Raw genomic sequence first — 23527 nt, 5'->3', positions numbered from 1 at the left:
ACAAACTGAGATTGATTGATTTATTCATTTGTTGTGATCTGTTTATATGACAACGTGCTGGCAGTATAGTCAGTATACATTCATACACATTCATACAATGATGCCCATATAAATGAAAGCCAGACTCAGTGTAGTGTGTATAGATTTTCTAATTACAAAAAGAGAAAACAAAATGTGGGATAAAGAAACCCTATTCAAACTATTTTCACAGTCAGATCAATTCATAAATCACAAAAATAAAAATACTTACTATATAATACAGGAGAAATCAGATCTGTACAGCAGAATATTTTAGGGTTTGGTAAAATAATATATATATATATATATATGCTATGTATTTATCATCTATATCTATTCAAATTAAAGTTGCATTTACAACCGATAGCACATCAGACTGGTGACTTGGTGATGCCACTAAGCTGCTGCCCTTTCCTGATTAATTTCCAACGTTCTGAAACAACAGAACAGAACATTAGCTTACATTTTATGTGACTATAATCTTGTCATTGTCAGGATGGGTTACCGCTGAGTTGTACAACAGCTAAAATCCTCTCAGTGCTGTCTATTTATAATTTTCGGCATACCTCATGTTTTTTATCCAAAGTGACGTGAGTGCGACACAGAAACAAGCTGAAATCCCTGCATCATCAAAATTACAAGCAACTAATTAGTATGGAATACTGTCTGTGTTCAGCCCACAGCACCGCCATGTTGGATACGAATGAGAGCAAGTTTGAAAAAAAAAAGAGGCATAGAGGGAAAAGAGATTTTAATGTGGGCAAGAGGGATTCAGCGGGGAACAGGTGAACCACTATTCATCATGGCTGTCAATTAATGGCTTCTAAGCTTTTTAAGATCGAATTCACATTCAATTGAATGTAATACAGCAACTAAAACTGCATCATACATAGAAAAAGATTTCTACATTTGATTTGAAAGAGCATTCAGCCCTGCTTCTGGTATATATAATTCATCCTAGGCGTGGGTAACGCAACACAGGGCAATGTAAACACACGTATCAGCCTACACAACATTTCAGTAATATTGAAGTAAGCTTGCAGCGAAGGTCACATTCAATAATGAATTCCATGCAATGGTGACAATTATTCGCACAAAGCGCTCGCGCACGCCTACGCACGTTCGCCAACCGCACACCCACGTGTGTGTGTGCGCGTGTCCCTCGACTCCCTTCACTCCAGTGCAATGATGATTGGGTCTCTCCACTGGACTGACTCCACTCCTGCTCTGCCATTCCACTCAGCACAGTGAGAAATCGCCTAGTCAGTCTAGGACTATTACAGAGTAATTGGCCTTTTAAAGAGGGGCTCCACCATGTGAAACTGTGTAACTGAGAATGATACTTTTGTTGCTCTATTCCCCATTTTGTCCTCCATCCCTCTACCCTCACATCTCTCTCCGTTCCAGCCTTCACCTCTTGCTCTCCCCTCTCTTTCCTGGCCAGCTACTGCCAGTGTGTCTCTGCCCCTCAACACCGTGTTCCTGTGGCACCCTGTCTACAGCGGATTCTTGTTGACCTCTAAAAGCTCAGTGCTGTAAGCTGGCTGTGTTTCAGCACTTTCACTTGGACAGACTATGGCTGCGGTCCTGTGGTCTTTTTTGCTCACGGAGGTTCCTAACTGAGTGAAATGACCCGGAAGTGTCTAAGTGGCAGCTATGATCTGGTTGATTTCTCTTAATGCTAAGGAAAGGTGCTTCAATGCTTTCTTGTCACCTTTAGTACAGGGTATAACAATCTTTTTAAGAAAGGAAAGGAGATAACGCCGCCCCACAGTTTCTTGCGGGAGCAACATTTAAAGCGACACGCAGCCATAACATCCGCCTTTGTGTAATTACGTAGCACAGAGTGAGTGCAGTCAGATTCTCTAGGCACGTCTTTTCCTAAGGCCTTAGGAAGTCTCCTTCACATCTTTCCTTTACCTCATGACGTTTTGTATCGGGTCAATGAAAAGTGGTTAGGAAAAAGAGCAGCAATGGCAGTAGCATTGAAGAGGAACTTGTCAACGGAAAAAGACTTATATATATTATATATTATATATATATATATATAGAAATATATATATATATATATATATATATAAATATATAAATATATATATATAAATATATATATATAAATATATAAATATATATATATATATATATATATATATATATATAATATATATATATATAAATATATATATATAATATATATATATATATAAATATATATATATATATAAATATATAAATATATATATATATATAAATATATATATATTTGTCAAAAATGTCTTATGTATTTGTTACTTGTGTAATGTTTATTGACCATTTCCCATGTACCTAACTCATTTGTCATATAGTATTGATTGAGGCTGCAATTAACGATATAGTGCTCTATAACTCTATTTAACTCTATAGTGCTAGAAAATAAGGTTATAATTTCAAATTGCTTATTTTGCTCAACCGATATTTAATTTACACTTATATAAGGAGAAAAACAGCAAATCCTTACATTTGAAAAGCTGGAACAAGACAATTACTAAAACAATATAACTAACTATTTTAAGATTACACAGGATTCAACTGATGGATATCTACCATAAAACTAGTAAGTGCGGCATATATCTGCATTGTAGAAAACACGGGAAGTTAACAATAAAGTGTTACTACCTTCACATTTAAAACACTATGAAGACAAAGCATCTATATGGCATCTACTATCTGCTATCTGAGCACACTTTACAGACACTCTAACTCTTGAATCCAATGAAATCAGCGACAATTAAGATTGCACCCCGCACGCCGGTTCCAGTCGCTTGTAAAAGTATCTTCATTGCTTTTTAAGTATGTTGTTGTAGCCAACATTTAATTATAGAACATATCAGCATAATATATCTGCTATGGCCTCAAAGATTTGTGTGTGTGCGTGTGCGTGCGTGCGTGCGTGCGTGCGTGCGTGCGTTTGTGTCTTACGGGATTGAGCTGTGAAAAAAAGTGATTTGGGGAAAAGAGAAGAAGAAAGAGAAGAAATAAGGGGGAGGGCGTGTGTCAAACACATCAGCACATTAGCACACTGTTTGGCTTGCAGAGAGGCAGGAGGTCTCTTGGGAGATGAATTGCAGGGGTGTGTGTGTATCTGTGTGTCTGTGTGTGTGTGTGTGTGTGTGTGTGTGTGTGTGTGTGTGTGTGTGTGTGTGTGTGTGTGTGTGTGAGTAAGTGAGAGAGAGAGAGAAATAACCTGCGCTTTCAAGCATGTCAATCCTTGTGTGTGTGTGTGTGTGTGTGTGTGTGTGCGTGCGTGCGTTATGTGACTTGTGACATGTGACATGTGCAGCTCTGGAAGCGAGGGCGGAAGAGAGAACTTTCATTCGACGAACAGCCTCAGGCCTCCGAGAGCAGATGTAGATGAAGAATGACATCTTAAATGGTATGCATCAACTGAATATCACGAGGGAGAGAGAGAAAAAGAAACGAGCACAGAATGAACCTGCCAGCACAAGCGCCGGGTTAAAATAGCCCACAGGAGTAGTAAGGTGTGGCTTGGGCACCTGTAAGTTCTCCCTTTGGAGGTCTACTGAGCGATACCTGGGAGGAGATCCAAGGTCTTACACAAGTTACACTTAAGGGAATACATTTCCCAGCAGGACCAGGGGCTACAAAACCCCACGAGGTATACACGCAGGGGAATAGCTGCTCTGCTTGCGAATGTTGTCACCGTGACCCTGACCTGCACCTGTGGTAAGGTAACGGATGGCTGTTGAATGTGATTGTGCTTCAAACGAAAAGGAACTGGATACGTCAGCAGCTGATGTGTTCTTTTGCAATAACTCAACATGGATTAATCAGGTACAAGATCAAACAGATCCTCCGGGAACAGTGTTTAGTGGACACACTCATAATTGCAGCCGCTTGTCTTGACTGGATTGGAGAAAAAGATTGGACTATCCATGAACATTGCTCTCATTAAATAAGGCAATGCTTTAGATTCACTCTCTAAAATCCTGGCCCACAGTCCACAAGATTAGAATTGTCTTTTCTAATCTTCTTAGCCTGGATTTTCTTGCCAGTAGGGATGTTGGGACCCTATGCATGCCGTAATATAAGATATGTTGAATCGTTGTTCTTAAGCCAGGATAGATGCCACGGGGTCAGATGAAAAATTGGATTTTCTGAAGACAATGGCTGTCTGACCTTTGAGGGGTATGGAGATGCAAGAGGTTTTTAATGGCAGAGACATAAACAGACAGAACTACATCCAAGAGGATACTTCTATGTCGATATAACATGCAACCAAAGATAGACGGCAAAAGGGTTGGCAAGGTCGAGAGCTTTCAGTGCAAGAGTACAGATGGACAGACAGATAACCCCCTGCCCCTCCCCCCCACACACTCACACACACGCGCACACACACACACACACACACACACACACACACACACACACACACACACTCCACCATTCATTTAGATGTGTCTCATGCTGATCTACCACTTACTGTCACAATGTGTAGACGGGGAAGCTTTGGACGGGGGAAATCTTCCCCTCAGCAAAACACATTCTTGCTTCTAGCCAGAGAGGAAGACATGAGAGAGCAGGAGAAAGCAAGGCCCACAGACAGACAGACAGACAGACAGACAGACAGACAGACAGACGTAATACGTTTTCATCTGAAATATTAAAGCCTCTGCATTAATCTGTCTTGCTACTCCCTGGGGTGCTGGCGAAGGCTCTCGCTGTCCTAGAGTTCCCTGGAAAAGGACAGAGGCTGGCTACCTCACCTCCTCCTCTTCTACAGACCAGCGCCGGCTCTCTCCACCTCTCCTCTTATAATGGCCATTTAAGTGTTTGTGTGGGAGTGGGCTGTGCTGGAGGTTCTCTGAAATGGCTGCTGCAGGCCGCAAGCACTGTCTGGTCACATTTGAAAACAAGGGAATGGCTTTATTGTTTTCCATATTGTCCCACGTAATTCAAAGTGAGAGTTAAGAAATGATTAGTGGATCATTCAAGTTGTTGACCGGCAGAAAAAAAAACCAGACAACAATTTGGAATTTGTCAGGAAACATTTGCTGAATCATGGTTTAAAATGTCTGCTGATTCGATCCGTTTCATCATTGTTTTAGCTTACGCGCTTAGTCGACTTGCAAGTGATGGACATTTCTAACTATCACTCACAACAACTAAAGGTCAGTTTCACTGTTTTTTAACAATTAGACCAAACAAGAAAGTGTTTGATAACAACAATAATTGATAATGTTCTCAGCCCAGGTTAAATAGCTAATTAGGTAAGTGCAGTTTTGTGATTGATAAATCAATTGAATGACTATTTTCACCTTGAAAGGTATACCGTGTAGCGGTCAACTTTTAACATTCTCCATTAAAGACTTCATTAAAAAGCAACTGCTAATGAGCGCCACTCTCTCGGCTGGATGTCTGGGTCCATCAAAGCCTTCGAGCTTTTAACACCTACTCTAAATGTTCTGCTGGCACCTCATGAAGGTGGTGGCACCCATCTAGCCTTTATCTAGGCCACCAGATTCACAGCTGGACCCATCTGGCCTTGCTATCTCCTCTCTCTGTCTCCCCACATACACATATGCACATGTGTACACAGATGATATCCATCAAGTACACACACACACACACACACACACACCAGCTGTTGTGGATTACGAAAGAACAAGAGCGGGTCTATTTTCTGACTTATGCCCAGTGTTTGAAGGAGTTGCCCTGGATGTGATCCAACACAAAAGCACCGGCTTGCTTATTATTACATACTATAATACCGCTTTGCTTCAGATGCACACGAGTAAGTACAAAGGGACGGATCATTCTTTAAAGGGAATTGTGACGAACGACATGTGAACTTTAAATTAAACCCGGCTTTGACCGCATGCTAACAAAAAGCATGATTGTGTTGAGGGATGCTGCGGTTCGTGGTCCAAAATCAGACATATTAAAACTCTCCCTAACCATCTGCCAAAGAGGAAGCCATGAATAATACCTTGTACTTTATTTCCTTATCTGATCAAACCTTGACGTGGCCACTCAGAGAAATGTAGGGTTCTTTTAAATCCACTTTCTCTTTTGAAAAACAGGGGAATCTGTCTGCCTCCAACATTCATCTATCTCAACTTCCCTACATACATTGATCTTACACAATGACCCTCCAATCTTCCCACTACCCCGTCTCAGCTTAATCTTCATTATTCTCTGTAATGCTACAGACTCTTTGTTGCTGGAGTGTCAGCCTCATCTTTACTACCTCCCACCAGCCAACCCCGGCCGTCCCAAACCACCCTCACCCAGCGCGCACACACACTCTCCAAAAACTCAGAGGGAGCTTTTGTAAAACAGACGTTTTAAAAGTAACAACATGCAAAATAGTCACTTGGGTACCGAGCTGAGGCTTTAAAGCTTAAGTAACTATGAGGGGGAGAGGACGAAACTGACGGACTGAGGCAACCCCACCAATTGCATTCCCAGAACTGCAATAAAATATTCCATCATATCCATGAAGCATCCCTGTCTCCAGCTGGGATCAAAGAGTATACTTGATGACTGAGTGCATAATAGCGCCTACAACAGCAGAGTCTCACTTGCACCGAACCATTAATAGCAATCATGGAAAATAGATAATAGGGTTTGGTGTTCACATTTCCTCAGTAAGTACAGTAGGGGTACATAACAGGAGACGACACACTGGAGTATAAAAACTGCTCTTTCATGAAATTACAATGATGAGAATGTTGCTAGTTTTTCTTGGTTATTTGACAAAAACTTTAGTCTGTTAACAGCTGGCATCAGATACAAAACATCAAGTGTCGAATCAGGTTACGCTGTAAACTGCATTACCTTACCGCAATTTGTACACAGCGCGCACAAATATGCATTTTTTGTTTTTTTGGGCTGCATGCTCACTATTCGAAACATCAAAACAGATTCGGCATCTCGCTCTGGTTGTATTCCTTCCAGGCTGTCTGTGACAGGTGTTTTATAGGGAGGAGCGCTGTTGTTGTGGATGTCCTATCAATGATTCAATGCAGCACATCAGATGGAAGGGGAGAGACGGAGAGAAAGATGTCTCAGCTTGGATGTTCGGGGGGGGGGGGGACTTTCAATATATAATTCACAGAGTTGTCTGACGGGTTGGGTGTGAATGTGATGGATGCTCTTTCAGTCTTGTGAAGATTCAGTGCTCTTAAACCTTGGATCTCTTAGGCCACTTTGAGCATGAACTACACTGCAAAATGTCCTTTTATGATCTTTTGATCCTTATACCAGACCTGCAGAGCTACACACACAAAGCACACATCAAACTGGTGTGCCGCACGCACACATTTTTTTTACACAACGATAATTGACAACCGGCTCCTCCGTTTAAGGTAGGACCACAGCACGCCGTGCAGTAACTCTGCTCAATCAACTCGCCATGAGTAATAAAACATCCATGAGTGCATGTGGTACACTTAAATGCAAGGCTAAATTAATATTCAGTAATGGCAAGCTTTTATATTGACTACACACTGTTCCCAAGTTGCCTTTGTGCTGCCATCATGGCAATTGTGTTTAACAGAAAAACAGAAAAGGGAGCTTTACATAGTCCACCATCTTTTTTTTTAATAAAGCTACAGAGTTCAAAGCTTGTGTGTGTGTGTGTGTGTGTATGTTTGTGTTAATCGGCAAGCTCGGGCAACAAATCCATAGAACAGAGCCATGTAAGATAGCAGATTAGGGGAATATGAAACACACTCTGGAGTGAGCACTAGGAAAGGGCTTTTGTCTTGTTATCTTCGGGAGTGAGTTGACATTATCCCCATGGATAAGGTTTTACCATGCATGGATTACCGCGTGAGACAAGCTGTGCGCGCCCCCAGGAAAATAACATGAGAGGACCTTAGTCGATCTCTTTCTCCATCTCCCTCTCCACTCGGGCTCCCGCTCTCACTTTTCATCAATGCAATGATAAGAACACCTGGGGCTTCTGACACAGTGTTTGAAAATAATGACATCTGCTGTAACTTCACAAGGGGCATTAGGCCATCTTTCTTTCTTCTTCTTTTTGAAAAATTGGCAACCACAAACACTTCAGAAGCTCAAACAATCTATATTCCCCTATGTAGATGTTTTGTTATTAACAATGCATCATATTTAAACATAGCAGCGAACAGTACATGCAAGTTTAAAGTCATACAATACACGTGCTAAAGTTAAAAGAGTATTTGACAAAGCCAACTAAAATAGACGCTTTTAAGCTGTGTCACTGAAGTTTCTTCCCTAATATCCGTGCAAAATGGTATTCCACAGTTTGGGAGCAGAGATGCAAAGCTCCAATTTTCTTCTTCTGCCTCTCAACATCTAACGAATGCACAGTGGAGGATCAGACCGACTGTCGGACTATACAGAAAAACAACACAGGATCTACCGTGTCCTCAGCCACTTAAAGCTTTATGTACAAGCAGAAGTACTTTAGGTCCTAATGATACGTGGAGCCAGTGTTCTTCAAAAACACGCTGTGGTATGTGAAAAATATCTCATCACTCCACATCAACTGGAATGATAGGCTCTCTCTCTCTCTCTCGTTTTAGTTTAATTCAGAAGACGAGCAGCAGGGTGTTAAATATTCTGCAGACTCTTAATAGATTTTTAAGGAAGGCAAGAAGAGCTCGTTTCAAAGGCAGCCTTGCTTGATATAAAGCGTCCACAATGAGACGTATGTACGAACCAGAACCACAACTGAAACCTTATTAAAGACAGTATTACATCGAGTGCATGATAAGTTGTTATTCCTTTTAAAAGACAATATTTCCTCGCATATTTATTTTAAAAAAATGAGTGTTTGAAATGGGAAAAAACTTACTTTGGACATCACAGTTCAGGTTAGCTTTCCTTATGAGTCCTAACAACAGCAGTTTCTCAAGCGATGTGTTTTTAATTGTCAGTAAAGTTATGCTTAAAAGATCTCGCCAGCAGACAGCACATGGAGGATTTACTTTCAGTAACAACCCGCAGAAGGAAAGAGTTCTGAGGTCGGAACATGTTCGGAGGATTGTCATTTATTTCTAATAATATTGATTTTACAATTTGCAAACTCCTTCATTTGTGCATTTGAGGCAAAACATATAACATTATGTAATTCTTTACAGAATAACAGATGCAATCCCCTTTGACATTTACAGTCAGGTGCAAAAAAGATGTGAACGGACAGGATTATGTAAGGAACTGAGTTGTCATGCAAAGTAATGACTAAGCAAGAATTGAACACCTATGCAGTTTTAAGGTTCAGTGTAATATTGAGAACTGAAGGATTTCAGAGGCCCTTGTGGAATTAAAGCATAACAATTGATAATAACAATGGAGTAGTCTGTGTTCCTTATCATCATTCCTTTGAGGATTCTTTGCAGGAAGTGGTGACTGTCGGTAATATTGAATGATGAATGATACTCTTATCTCTTCCGGTGCACTCCTAAGATAAGAGCTCTCATTGGCTGATACTCATATGTGATGTGAGGTGAAGGAAAGGAAGAAGAGCACAGAGAGAGTGTACCTTAAAATAGAGGACAAGAGGATAAGGATAATAAAAAAAAAAAGGAAACTAAGTATAGAGGCATGAATGATAGTGGGAGGGAGGTGAGAGAGAGAGAAAGGTGACCTCCATCTCCACCTCCACCTCCACACGCCACAACAAGCCTCTCCATCTCAACCGGGGCACCATGGCACAGTTCCCGTCACTGGGGGTGGCAGCAGGCCACACATTGCTGTGAATCAATTCCGACTGCTGCAACCTCCGCAAGCCACACTTTCCTGCAGGCTCGTCATGCACCCAGATGCTATGTGTGAAGCAGCGCTAGTGAGAAATCCTGTTCCACATGCATAAGTCGGTTTGAAGTCGTGACTTCGGTATCCTTCCATGTTGCTGAAAAGCGAGGCTTAGATGCAGAGAAGTTGTGAGGAATTGATGTGAGGAACTGGAGGCTTGTTTTCATGCAAACAGGATGAGTGCATGTTTGAAATGACAACAAGGCAGACAGTGATTTCTATATGAATTGAGTGTGTCATTAAAAAAGGAAGTATAATTTTCCACTAAATGAAACTTAAAAACATTATATATCATGCTCGTCTTAAATTCTTACACTCAGTGTTCTCCTTTTATAACCCTTTCTACAGCTTTTAAAATGCATGCTTTAAAAGGATATGAGGGTTAATGAAGGCTTTATGCAGCCTCTACAGCTGTAATCCTTGCAAAAATGAGACCATATATCCAACTGAATCGGCAAGGACTCAAGCTCCATAATACCTAAATCACACAGGGCATGGCAGTTGTGTTGCCACTTGCAGTCCCTTGGACAAAAAGAAAAATTGGCTGTTATTAGATTCATCGCATGCCCACCAAAAACCTGCCTCGAAACCACACGTCCTACCTCCGGCTCTCATCCCTTTCCTTTTACGTTATTCGTTTGCAAATTGATAACGGAACTAGAGACCCCGCAGGGTCCGTAATTCAATATTGGGATCTAACAGTCTCAGATCAGATATGATGGACTGTAATCCTCTCTGCGCTGCCACAGCCGCATGCACTACTATATCTCAGTGCTCCTTGAGCTATCAGCAAGTCCCTGCCTTATCTGCACATGAATGAATGAATGACTGAATGAATGAAGGAATGAATGACTGGTGGTTTTGTCTATTAGAAACAGGCCAATACTAAATACGCATTCCTAAGATGCCAAAAAGGCACTATGGCTTAGACTTGTGGGTAAGTAGGCATGACAGCATGTGATTAAAATGAGTGAGTTAGTGAGTACTCCCCCAGCACACACACACACACACACACACACACACTTTAAAATTGTTGACTACTCTCCATGTCTTCTAATTTGAAAAGATGTAAAGCAGGGGAGTAATGCGCAGAGACAATAATGATCCCATTGTTTATTTTTCATTTAGGATTATTTCTTTCATTAGGCTAAGAACACCTTTATTTTGTTCTGTGGAAGCATTAGTAACCATTAACTCTTTATGAAAAGAGATGAGCAAAAAGAAGCCGGGTGTAAATCCAAACTTTTACTGATTTTGTGTCCGGGGACCGCTAATATGGTGAAAGGCCACATATGAGTATTAATGCCTTTGCCTCTGAAAGACTCCCTTCTTTATTAGAAACTATCGTAAAGCAGAATCCTACACCAGGTTTCAGCCATTAGACCACTGAGCACGGGACATCTCAAGCACTTTATAAAAGGGAAGCGTCATCAATTATTCACACTTCCAGAAACACACATTCTACATGTTTCTCTTCCCATACATTAATATTTCAGCCCCTACCCTACCTCTTCTCTCTGCCGCGTCCCGATGGACATTTTGTCTACGTAAATCACACGATGACATTAAGAAGCCCTAAGATGGCTCCAATCAGTACTCACAGAAGGCAAGCTTCTCCTCCAACAATCTATGAGTCTCCAGACTGCGGCCTGAGAGTCCAATGTCAATCAAAAGCACGGGGTAAACGTCACAAGGCATCTATTACAAAGTGTTGCTGGTATGCCTGAGAATGCGACACCTTCTTTGTAATATTACCCAGAAGTGGCTGGATGATTAATCATTTAAGACTACAGGAGAATTGAAATAGAAGAGTTCAGATAAGGTTTGATTTTGCGTGGTTGCTTCTAGCGTGGTGTGATGTTTTGAATCTTTAAGGTCTTGCTGGGGACTTCTGTTTACCAAGCCCCATTTCCCTCAGGAAGCATCGGTCCCACTCCTTTTAGCACCCTCAGCCTCTATGCTTTAGGTTAGGAAAGGTTAGGGCCAAGGTTGTGGTGAGTGTCTGCCAATGCAACTGAAGGAGGGGGAACATGTAAACAGACTGAGAGGAAGTGTTGCCTGAGAGGCTCATCTCGAGGATCAAATGTCCCTCGTGTGGAGGGAGGATGGCATTCAACAACAATCCAAAGCTATAATTTTGGATGTCACACAGTAAGACCCCCGTACTTGACCGCTGAGCCACCGTGACACATTTTTGTAGCAGTTTCACCCTTGTGTGTTCAAACCATTAGCCCATTGCTCATGTTTACCTATCAGAGGTAGCTAGCATGACCTGAACAGCATTAGGCATCCAGGTAATGTATGATAAGTACTGGACACAGAGTAGAGACGACAGCACTGGTTGTCTCATTGCACAATAAAGCTGAACCTAATAATTCTTCTTATTTTCTAAATGTATTATTGCCCAATATAATTCTCCAGAGCCCAATGACTCAGGTTGCTTGTTTTGTGATTCAATGTACTGTTATGTCATACACAAAAACATTTAATCCTCACATGTTGCAAAGGGTGGAACCGCAGCATGTTTGCCAATTTTGAGGGAGAAACGATCCGTGGCGATTGATCGATAATGAAAATAGCCGAGTGACTCATCCATTGGGCTCTACATTGGTTACTTACTCTAACCTGAAGTGAGTGTGATTAAAGGTTTCTTTATTATCTCTTTATTATCAACATAGCACAGTATTCCATAGACAGTCACACAGCTATGGTGCTATAAATGTATCATATAACATAACCATCTCTGCTTCATCTCTGTATAGGATACATCACAGAGACATTGACCAGATTGAAGTGAAAGACTTGAAAGAACATATGGATAATACCTTCAGGGCAATCTGCATAAAAATGAGAGAGGTTATAATAGAGCGGGTAGAAGGTGGTCAGAGATATGTAAAATGTCGGGCTAGACCTCATTCACTCAACTGTGATGAGTGTATGACTTTACCTTGCAGCTGGATCCTTACTTCTGGAGCATGCTCTCATGGTTTTTGACAGTCTTCGCCCCAACAAATTCATTTTTTTCTTTTGTATCCAACACGCCCTATTTCTGTCCTTCTGCTCTCTCTCGCTCTCTCTCTCTCTCTCTCTCTCTCTCTCTCTCTCTCTTTCCCCGTCTCTCAGTCCTCCTTACTCGGGGCTCTCTCCCTCCCTCTTACTTATTGATTCAGTGAGGTTCAGTGGGTAGAGCGCGGCACTAGCAATGGAAAAGGGCATGGGATCAATTCCCACAAAATTTCAAGCATTCGCTGGGCTGTCATTGGAGGATAATTTGTCTGCAGGCTCACCCCACTGAATACACTGATGCATTCTGCTTCATAATTGGTGCCCATCAGTGTCAAATGTCTCTGCTAGCTAGACGTTCAGGCCCAACACTGCGTAAAGTTTTGCGATTGTATACGTACACACTTGGCACTATAGAAACGCTAATGGAAGCCAGTTGGTTCACAGTGTCAGAAGAATTACATGTACTGTAGCTTGTCCGAGGGCATGGTTTTTGCTAATGCCTCCTCCAGCAATGCTAATATGAATCATTTCTATTCTGAGATCATATTCATGCAAGTGTTTTTCTGAAATCCCTATTCATTTTAAATAATTAAGTCTCTGCAAAGACACTTAGATGAGATTCTCGTGTGCAGTGTCCACCACTTTCAGGCAATTTCGCACCTGTGTGGAAGTTACTTCAGACAGGTATTTCTTTCTGACGTGAGCAAGAGCAACATTGTATTTATTGTGACTGACAGCTCCTAGCAGCAGCTCCACGGCTATTACTCAGTGTGTTAACATCAAATTGCAGGTATTGAGCTAGTCCTCTGAGGCTTACAACAAGCCTTTGTAAGAGAAGATCTGCAAGTCACATGCTGAGACCAAGAAAAAAAAAAACGGTTTGGGTTCAAATGTTCTCGAATAACTTTGAGCTTAAAATGACAGAAGCTCAGACACAAGAGCTTGCTTTCCAACTAGGACGATATTCGTAAATCGGTGCAGCTGCACACACACACACTGTGCAGAAGCAGCCCTGCTTGGGCCAGCCTCAACGAACAAGCAGAGCGTGTCTCAGGAGAAACAGAGGGGCCTCAGAGGCAGCCTGGCAAATCTGAGTCTGACCTCTCTGGAGACAGAGAGAGAGGCAAACTGGATTTATATCTTTGTTTTTAATCCCCCTTACACGCTCCACTGGTCCTACAGTAGTACTTTGGGCAGGCTTCATTTATAGTCATGAAAACACAAATAACAACAAAAAACAAGGGCTTTCGTGTCAGGAAAAACATCCATTCCTGTCAACCAATGTCGCTTCGCCTGTGTTTGCTTATCTGAAATAAAACAAATGTGGCTCAACATCTGTCTGGCTTTTGAATCCATAGTTGTATGATGCTAGCCAGTTATTCAGACTGAAATGCCATTGTGTTACCGCCCCAGTATTCAGGTTGACATTGGCTTCTGGTTAAGCTGTTTTCTATTTGGGTGGGAGTTTATTTTTTGCCCTGGCCAATCGCTGTACAACTGAACTATTCATCTGGTTGACGTCATATTCAGGCAACAAGAATTCTGTCCACTTTAGAAAACTTGCACATGTGATCACAAGATGTAGGACTAGCTCCCCACCCATTTTCCCAATTGCCAAAAGAGCCAACTGATACATTAAAGCCATGGCGGAAACCATAACAACAACACTTTTTCATCTTTCTTAAAAAAAGAAAAGGATGCCTTCAGTGCACAGCTGTTGGTGTAATGGCTGCTGCTTCAGTCAGTTGATTTACAGAAGCCTTGATAGCAGTGTCTGGCTCTCACACAGATGACAAAATAGAGTCCCACCTATAAAAGGCGCCGACTGTCTCGGTTGTTTCCCAAACAACCATTGAATCCATTGAAAAGCAACACCAGACCTTTGAATTGCTTGGCAAATATTTAAATGTGGCTGGCGATTAACAAGTCTGTAATCAGGCGTGTGAGATGTGCATGGAATTACAACCGCACTTGACTAAGGAAGATTTCTCACGAGCGAGAAAAGAGTGGGATTGGGCCCCGGGCCAACACAGCGTCCATGGTTTCCCCAACAGGCATTCATTGTGCACCGCTCCATTCGCCTGTGATTTCCCTACTTCTGAGCCAAAGGGGCTTGTATGTAGAGAGCAGAGTTGGATACATAGCGGCCACAGATACAGAAAACCACATGATAGATTCATGAGTATGGGCACACACGCATGCTTCATGCTCGTCTTTTGTTCACAAGTGTGCCAGTTTTTCCTGCGTCTGCCCATATGCTCATGAATGCAAGCCGAGGAGCTAACCTACAAAAGGAAAGATACACAGCACAAAAGCAAAGCAAAAAAAAGATGTAGGAATACAATGACACACAGAGCAGAGAAAATAATTACAAGGGAAAGAGGGAGAATGAGAAAAAGACTAAAGGAGTAGGTAAAACATGTCATTATTCTGGACAGAGCTTGTCAGTCTTCCAGGACACAAGAGATTCATTTAGATCTTCACCAAACAGCAGGAGCAAAAGCAATGAGTAGAGTGGGGGGGGGGGGGGGGGGATCCTGTTACTGTTCTATACGACTCCAGATTCTGTGAAACCCGAGACCGTATAGTATAACTGCATTAGCACAAGAATTAACATAAAATATGAGATCACATGGTTGCGGGTAAAGACAAATGCACCTGAAGCCATGTTTTACAGAGCATTTCATCATCAGCTGAGACATTTTCTGTGTATCATTACACTTTAAATACGCTGCATTGCACAACTCTACATACGAGTAAGCTGGATACATCCAAGCTTCAGAAGGAGCTGCATTCCCGAAACTCCAGAGCTAGCTTCCTAAAAAGGCAGTTTTTTTGCCCTTAAGAATACTCGGTTAGTGTTTTGCATCTATTACAGCGCATTAATGCTGTACACGAGGGTTATGTGAATAAATATAAACGGCACAGAGGTGGAATAAAAGTAATATGCAGTAAAGACAAAACTTCAATATTTTTAACCCATAAAAAACAATGTCAATACGAGGCACGGCGGAGGATAACATAGCAACAATAAGCCATTTAATACAAAGCGTAGCCTTGGGAGAATAAGCATCGACAGTGAGCTTCACTCTGCACACTAACCTTTAAATTTGAGCTATATTCACTTGTAGTTTATTGTTGTCTGATCCGGTGTAAATTCAAAATGTTTATGAATACCTCAAGTGATACCAGGATAATTTATGAACTATATAAATCAATGGATTTACAGCTGGTAAAAAGGTGTCCTGTAAAAACTTTACGATTTACATTTCATAACGGGCGATTGCAGCAAACCTAACGGGTGAATTTAAACAGTAATGACTTTTGTTAACATGTCGAAACCCCATGCTCAAATGTCTTAAAGCCTGCAGTTATCAATAAACCTGCTGACTATATGGGCTCATATGTATTGACAGGGAAGAAATAACGTAAACATCATTTTTGAGACAGCTTTCTACTTGTACATAAACACAGCCTGTAGTCATCAATGACAGCAAATCATTCATGCATAGGTCATGGGCCACGAGATTAAACTCCGCAATGCTATGACAAGGAGAGACTTCAATAAAACATTATATAAGTGAACTGAAAAAGCACACATCCTGTCAGATCACTGCATCGTGGATGATTAAAACATCATGGTACACACAGTATAATACGCAGAGTGAGTTGCTTCCAACTCAGAATGTGTACATGCTATACGAGCGATGACCATCTTCAATGGATTCTTAACAATAGCCGTGAGACTTTCTGGTGAGGAGGTACCTAGCTATTACAAATGGCATTACTCATTGCTTTGGAGATATCAATGGATTGGTTTTAGTAGCAGACAGGATCTCCACAAATATCACTTTTTGTAGGACGGTTTATTATCACTGACACTGTCAATTATTACCAACGCACTTTAACAATAACTGCTGCCATCGTGATGTTTTTTTGGCGAACACGGACGGGGCATGAGAGTTTATAGCTTTCATTAGTTTTCTATATTCTAGGATCAAAAGGATTTGAAGAAAGTCTTTTTTTAAGCTCTGGAGTTTCACTAAAATATTGGCAGAAGTCTGTCCCCATTTATTTGAAACAATGAGGACAGCCCAGTTGAGTTTTGGTGTCAGTAGAGTGCCATCTGTTGCCTAGATGGGCTGAAAAAAATCAGCCCGCTCTGTATGATGTCAACATGTAGGCTTGAGACCAATCAACAACATCAGCTTCCACTAATAATAACTTGTATATGTGAAAGCTTTTATTAACCGAGGGCAGCTTTACTAAGCATGCTTTAGCTTTTGATGGCAGTGTCTTTTTATAGTATACAGAACAGACAGATGTGTCCTGATGTTCACACAAGGGGGGGGCTGCCCGCTTTGGCAGCGTTCAGCTGTTTGGCAGCTCTTTGTAGAGTGACGTAATTGACTCTAGAGCAGTGGATTATGCTGAGGGAGGAGTCTGAGGACTGTCTATTGGCATTTCTATACTTTTGTCACCATTGGATTCCATTGTTGCTGGATGAATTCAAGCAAACCACAGCTAATGTTCTCACTCAATTGGGAAAACTACAAAGTTAAAGCTATTTTCATCAAAGCTGTTCAACTGCAAACAGAGTACATATGGTTTAATATCCAATGTCCAACCAGCTATGCTGAAAATATGTTTGCCCCGAGGTTCGGAAGAAGAAAATGACGTCACTTAATCCCTATTTGCATGTGGAATTGATGCCATTGACACTTTCCAACTGATAAACGAGAGGTTATTATGTAGTCAACCGGAACTGCTTTCCAAACATATGATCTGCGCCAGAAATATTGAGAACATTGAGGTTTCAGTTTTCACATGATCGCTTTTTTCATTTCCCTCTAGAGCACTTTGTCCCTTTCCTGTTTTGTTTTTTTCTCTCAGCAATTATATAATTCCCTCTCATGGTAAACCCACTTAGCTCATATTTTGACCACAACATTGTGATCACAGTACTTGTTCGCCACTGGATCCTTTGCTCTGTTGCAACTATATGAAGCTAAGGTAAATATGCACATCGATGATAATGACCCAAAAGTGAGTTTAAATCAAATAAAGTGCCTGGAGTTTGAGAATAAAAATGGTACATAGTCATACACAGTTAGTACTGATGATTACACCCGCATCCTGCCCCACCTACGACTGAAAAAAGAATGCCTTGTGGTGTTAAAAACATGTCCCTTGTGGAATGAATAATCAGGAAGCCTTCCTTCTTTACACAATGCTAAATACGCACAAATTCAGAGCTCCCCTGCTTTATACTCTCCCTCAAGCCTTTCCCTCACTTAGCCCACTCCATCTGCCATCTCTCTCTCTGCTCACAATTCCCACTCTCCATGCCCCTGCTTTGTTATGCTTCCTGCATTCTCTTCCTTCCTTTGCCATCCTCTTCTGCTTTATGTTGTTTTTCAAAGTATTTCTCTTCTTTCTCTCGATTTCCCATCTCAATTCTATCCACTTGTCCTTTGCAAACTTATTCTCATCCCTACATCCATCTACTTTCCCCTCTGAGCCTTCTTTTTCTCTCTCTGCCTCTCAGTATATCCCTGCAGTGTGAAAGCAGTACCTGCGACACACTGCTCCCAGTATCATCTCATCTAAATGAGATGTGTGGCCTTGTTGTATCTGATTCCTCTAGACAGGGGGTGAGGGCTAACCTTTCTCCCACTTCGACATCTCACCAGCTCCTGTTATTTGTTTTCATAACACAAATATGCTGTCCTTGGTCACAGCACACATCAGGTAGCTTTAACATCTCAACTCAAGCAGACAAAAGAAAATAAATTCTACTCGATGGAGCCCTGCCTTTAATGGTACTTAAACTCGTGTGTGATAAAGAAAAAAAAAACCTCCTCCGGAGGTAAGATTCATATCGGATTAATGCACAAGTGAAAGATAAAGACGAGAGGGGTGAAAATACTGAGAATATCCCCTGATATCCGTCTGCTAATGAATATGATTAATGTTAAGCTGCTGGAGTATCCACTTTCCATGTGGATATAAAAGGAAATAATTTATATTCTTAGACCATGAGTCATATCAAAGCATGTCAGACAAAATAGATTTTGTTTACCCAGGCATACAGTTATATGTGACAACTGGCAGCTATACTGACATGCCATTAGGACTACTGTAAAGACCCAGAAACAAGCTCTTGTGAAACACTCATATCAAGTTCCATCAATAACCTCACACAGCAGCACTCAATCACAAATCTCCACAAACCCAGAAAGTGAAACTTACGTGTTCTGAAGCGATGGTGTGGGCGTGTGGACGGGCCCTTGCCTGGGCGTCCGTGATTCCAGCGTGACGTGGGCTTGACTGGGACTGCCTGCTGGGAGGTGGTTGGCTGCGCCTTGGGGGTGTTCTTCACAGTAGCTGTAGATGTGATGGATGCTGTACTGGTGACGGTGGCAGAAGTCTGCCCTGGCTTTGAGTTGGCGGCACCGTTCCGCCCATTACCGCTGCTGCTTCCTTTTTTAACCGTGCTGCGAGGGGTGACCTCCTTACCATTGGGTGGTGGGGTGAGTCGGGTGGCGCGAGTGGTGGAAGTGGTAACCACAGTCCCACTAATGCGGGTGCCAATGCGGTTGTGAAGGTGCGGGGCGCGGTTGACATCTCCATTGGCAGTGCTGCCATTGGCTGAGTGGTTTGCCGGTGGCCCCGATCGAGTTCTTGGCGCTGGGGCCGTACCATCTGCAGCTAGCGGCGTTGTAGTCGAGACCATTGCTGTGGTAGAGGCAGCTGAAGTAGTGGTGGCTGTGGAAATGTCGGGCCCCTTGGGCATGGCACTGGGTTTGGAGAGAAATATAGGGTCCTGTCCAATGCTACCTTTGGGATCCACCAGATCAGTGGGGACATAGTCTTGCACAGATCCCACAACAATCCATTTTAGTAGCATAAGACTAAGTCCCAGTCCCACAAAGCCCATTACCAGGGGCACGGCACACAGCCAGGTCTGCTGGCGAGGCCACACAGCACAGGGGCCACAGCGGAGAGGGCCCGGGGCTCTGGGAGATGCCTGTTCAGCCCCTGGCTCCTCCAGGGTCATAGCAGCTAGACTGCTTGCACCAGAACGCTCACTCATCCTGCTGGAGCTTTTTCGTCTCTTGGGGTTTTCAGGAGGTCAAACAGGTGGCCAAATGATACAAGGGCATATACAAGGAAGGGGATGTGGTGCAGGAGAAATGCTGGGCATCTTAAGTATGTACCCTCACAATACTTAGCCTATATATCTACATGCACAAATATAAAACATGAACTAATGCACAAGCACCCACGTACACGAGCAGACACAACCACTCACAGTCACCCTACTGCTAATTAAAAGCTGGCACAGCACTCAAACGCATACACAATCAATATAACCTACACTCCCTCTGGCGGACAACAAACCAAACAAAACACTCACACAACTATGCACAAGAATATACACACTTCCACACGAGCACGCAGGTTATGGACAGGTGAGAGAGCGAAGCGAGGGGGGGACCCTTCACTGTAGTTCGGCGCTAACGAAGCGATGATAAATCCCAGGATGCTTCACTCTCTTGTTTAAAAAAAAAAAGCCGACGTAAAAAGCACGGAGAAGGATATCGATCCGCTTCAGACTGGAGCTGTAAATCCATGTGCGTGTGTGCGTGCGTACATCAACAACCCAGGCTATGGCAGCACCCTTCTCCACTCTCAATTGGTTGATTATCGGCCGCATAAGGTCTTTAAAATACAAACCACTTGTTTTTCCTTTAATCCGTTTTTCTCTTAGGTTTCATTTGAGTTCATTTGACCGTTTCTACACACGTTAGAGAGCTTCCTTTTCCCTCTTGCAGGTGTCTTTGTCGGCTACTTCAAGTTTGCCTCTAATAGCCCTCAGTTCTCCATGCCCGGGCACCCTTACGGTCGCTCCAGCTGTCGGTAATCCTGTGGGGAGCGAGCCGGTGAAAGCCGCCGAAACTGAAACTAGGCAGGGATCTGATGTGATCTGCCAGTGTGATGGAGTGGTGGTGGTGCCCGGGATAGCGGGCTAAATCCAACTGATCCGGGTCCAATCCCTTACGCCGATCGCACCACTCTGATTTTTGAGTTACAGCCGAGAGTCTCGAGAGCTGTCTGTCTGCGATGATAGATCCGGTATCGGTGAGGGTGGGGGAAAAAAAGAAACCTCGTTTACCTTCGCTGCATTCCCACAGTGGTGCAAGCAGCAGAAAGCGAGATGGAGAGAGGATGGAGGGAGGGAGGGAGGGGGCTGCTGCTCTGAAAAAAATGATGCGGCGGCTGTTCTTGGAGGCTGCAGACTAGAGAGAGACAGTCTGGGAGAGAGAGGATGGAGGGATTGGAGGGGGTTTGCTCAATCCGCGGTGAGTGATCTGGGTTTCTCGGCTCTTATCCCATCCGGCGCTCTCCTCCGGTTCAACGCCGTCCTCAATACTCCAAAGTGACGACTAGTGACTGCCCCATCTCTCCCCCCAGACTCCACGGGTGTAGGTGTGCGCTGACTCCCCTTATCAGCTAAAAGAAAGAATTGTGGTGGGTAGAATTAGGTAGGTAGTGGGAAAACAGAGAGAGAGCATAGATGCGTGTTGGCTAAGCTCTGCAGCAGATGCAGATAGGAGGCAGAGGGAGGAGGCGGCGGCAACAGCAGCGCACGCCACACACACACACACACACACACACTCTCACACACACACACACGGTGTGGCGAGGAGAGGCGCTGCTATAGACACACCCCAGGGAGCGGTGAGAGGGAGGGAGGAAGGGAGAGGAGGATGAAGAGGGAGGCGCCACCCCGATGTCTTCCACCAGTGGCACACAAGAGCAAACAAACCAAACACCTGGCTCATAATTTATGGGGGAGTTAGAGCCCTACTTCAACTTGATACTCCCGTGGGCAGTAGATGAATCCTTTATTTTACAGTTCACAAGTGACAGTAGTGCTTTGAGCGCAAAGCCAACCAGGTTTGATGGGCAGTACAACTTAGTGAGGGGAAAACACACAGGGTACAGGGGAATCAAGGCTCCTTTAATAAACCAGATTTGGTTTGGATAGGAAGGACTGTACTGTATGCACATATGGGAACAGGGGAGCTTGAATTACTAAGTACATTTAGGTAAAAAACAAAATTTGAGAATGTATACTCATTGCAAAGATTTGAAGTTTACAAAAAGGAGATACGGGTGTCTAATATGTATATGTATGCAACATTGCTGCAGTTTTAAGCATCACAGAAAGCACAGAAAGAAACTTGTAACATCAATTTCTTACTGGCACTCTCTTTTTGCACTGCACGTTGTCATCATAGGAGACACATCAATGCTTTTTATATTATTAAAGTATGACTTCCCAGTTTTTTTTATCAGAAAAGAAGCTATTTTTAAAACAAGTTGCGATTGTTAGGATATTCAGACATTTAGATGTCTCTAGCGACTCTTTGGTTTCTCATTCATTGTTGCTTTAAGATGAAGTAGGGTTGTGGCATTATTTAAAGCTGCCATCTGCTTCTTTAGAACATGATTGACTCTATTGAACAACGGAACTTAAGAAATCGAGTAAGTTCAAGAAAATTATTTATGGTTGAAAATGTGGGTGTGTAGTATGTGTGCTGTGCGAGTGTGAGAAGAACGTGGGGGGAAAGTGGTGGTTGAGGCACGAGAGAGTAAAATGTCTGCAATTGTTTCACGTGACTTATGTAATCCTCTGAAATCCCAAACTGCATCATTCATTACTGTCTTAACTGCTTATGGCACAAAAAAAATATAGATGCATTTCAAACTCCTCACATTCCCCAAATGACTCTGAAATTATGCCATTGTGAATGCATTGTTTTCACAATAACAATTTGCACCACCCTGAGGTTGGTTTTCCAATTGATTTTCATAAATAATAGAAAATGACTGACACAATTGCACCACTGTGACATCTCCATGCTTATTCATATTTCTGTATAGATCATATTTCCCATTAGCGGCTTGCTAATGCGTCTGATGAGTTTGGCTGCATTGTTTACTACTTTAGGAGTAGAGGCATTGTCCCGCTCTGAAGATACGTTTGAACTTGACAGGCTGTCGACAGTCGATCCCTCCAAGGATATCAGTGTTTTCTTTTTACCCCTCAACAAGCATTTGAAGATTCTCAAGAAAAAACAAATCTGAGGACTCGCAGCAGAGGAATTTATTCAAATCATCATTTGTTTCAATTGTGTACTTTGTTTTCTGAATAATGGGGTTGGGATGGAACGTTTCCGTGAGACTTGCTCTTGAGTATAAATGCTTCCCAAATAAAGAACTAAAAAAGCAATTTTCGAATTCAGCTCGGGTAAACATTTTAGCATTTTGTTTACAGTTTTTGTGATATGTTTCTCATCAAGTTTTATGAAAAATTAATACATGTAGAACAGCGAACATTAACTATGTATCGCATAGTGGCATGCTGTAGAGTTTTGCAATACAAAATTGTATTAAACCACCATCAACGTCTATTGTTTATATACGCTATAAGGTTATATTCACTCAATAAGCTGGTGTGGTTCAAGTCCCGTAATACTACGGTCTATGACTGGGCCAGGTGCCCATAATGCCCCATATTTCTGAGTTGGGAGTGGGGAATTCACCTTGCTTTCTGGAGGGAGCCATTAAGGTCACTGCCCTTGATGAATGTCTATTTGTGTCAGTTAAAGTTCATCCCATTGCGATCTCA

General features: G+C 42.5%; 1 protein-coding gene across 1 annotated transcript; it reads right to left on the bottom strand.

Annotated features, from left to right (window-relative positions):
- Window positions 1-3574: 3574 nt before the first annotated feature.
- Window positions 3575-20351, bottom strand: LOC115024858 (pro-neuregulin-3, membrane-bound isoform-like). The gene is made up of 2 exons (XM_029456719.1): window positions 19078-20351; window positions 3575-3588 (listed from the first exon to the last, which is right to left on the bottom strand). The coding sequence occupies exons 1-2, from the start codon at window positions 19919-19921 to the stop codon at window positions 3575-3577; spliced, it is 858 nt and encodes a 285-aa protein (XP_029312579.1). The 5' UTR covers window positions 19922-20351.
- Between the last annotated feature and the right edge of the window lie 3176 nt (window positions 20352-23527).

Source organism: Cottoperca gobio, chromosome 19 (assembly GCF_900634415.1).
Source record: "Cottoperca gobio chromosome 19, fCotGob3.1, whole genome shotgun sequence".
Classification (NCBI taxonomy): Eukaryota; Metazoa; Chordata; class Actinopteri; order Perciformes; family Bovichtidae; genus Cottoperca; species Cottoperca gobio.
Note: the sequence above shows the minus strand (reverse complement) of the source record. Positions and strands in the feature narration are given on the sequence as shown.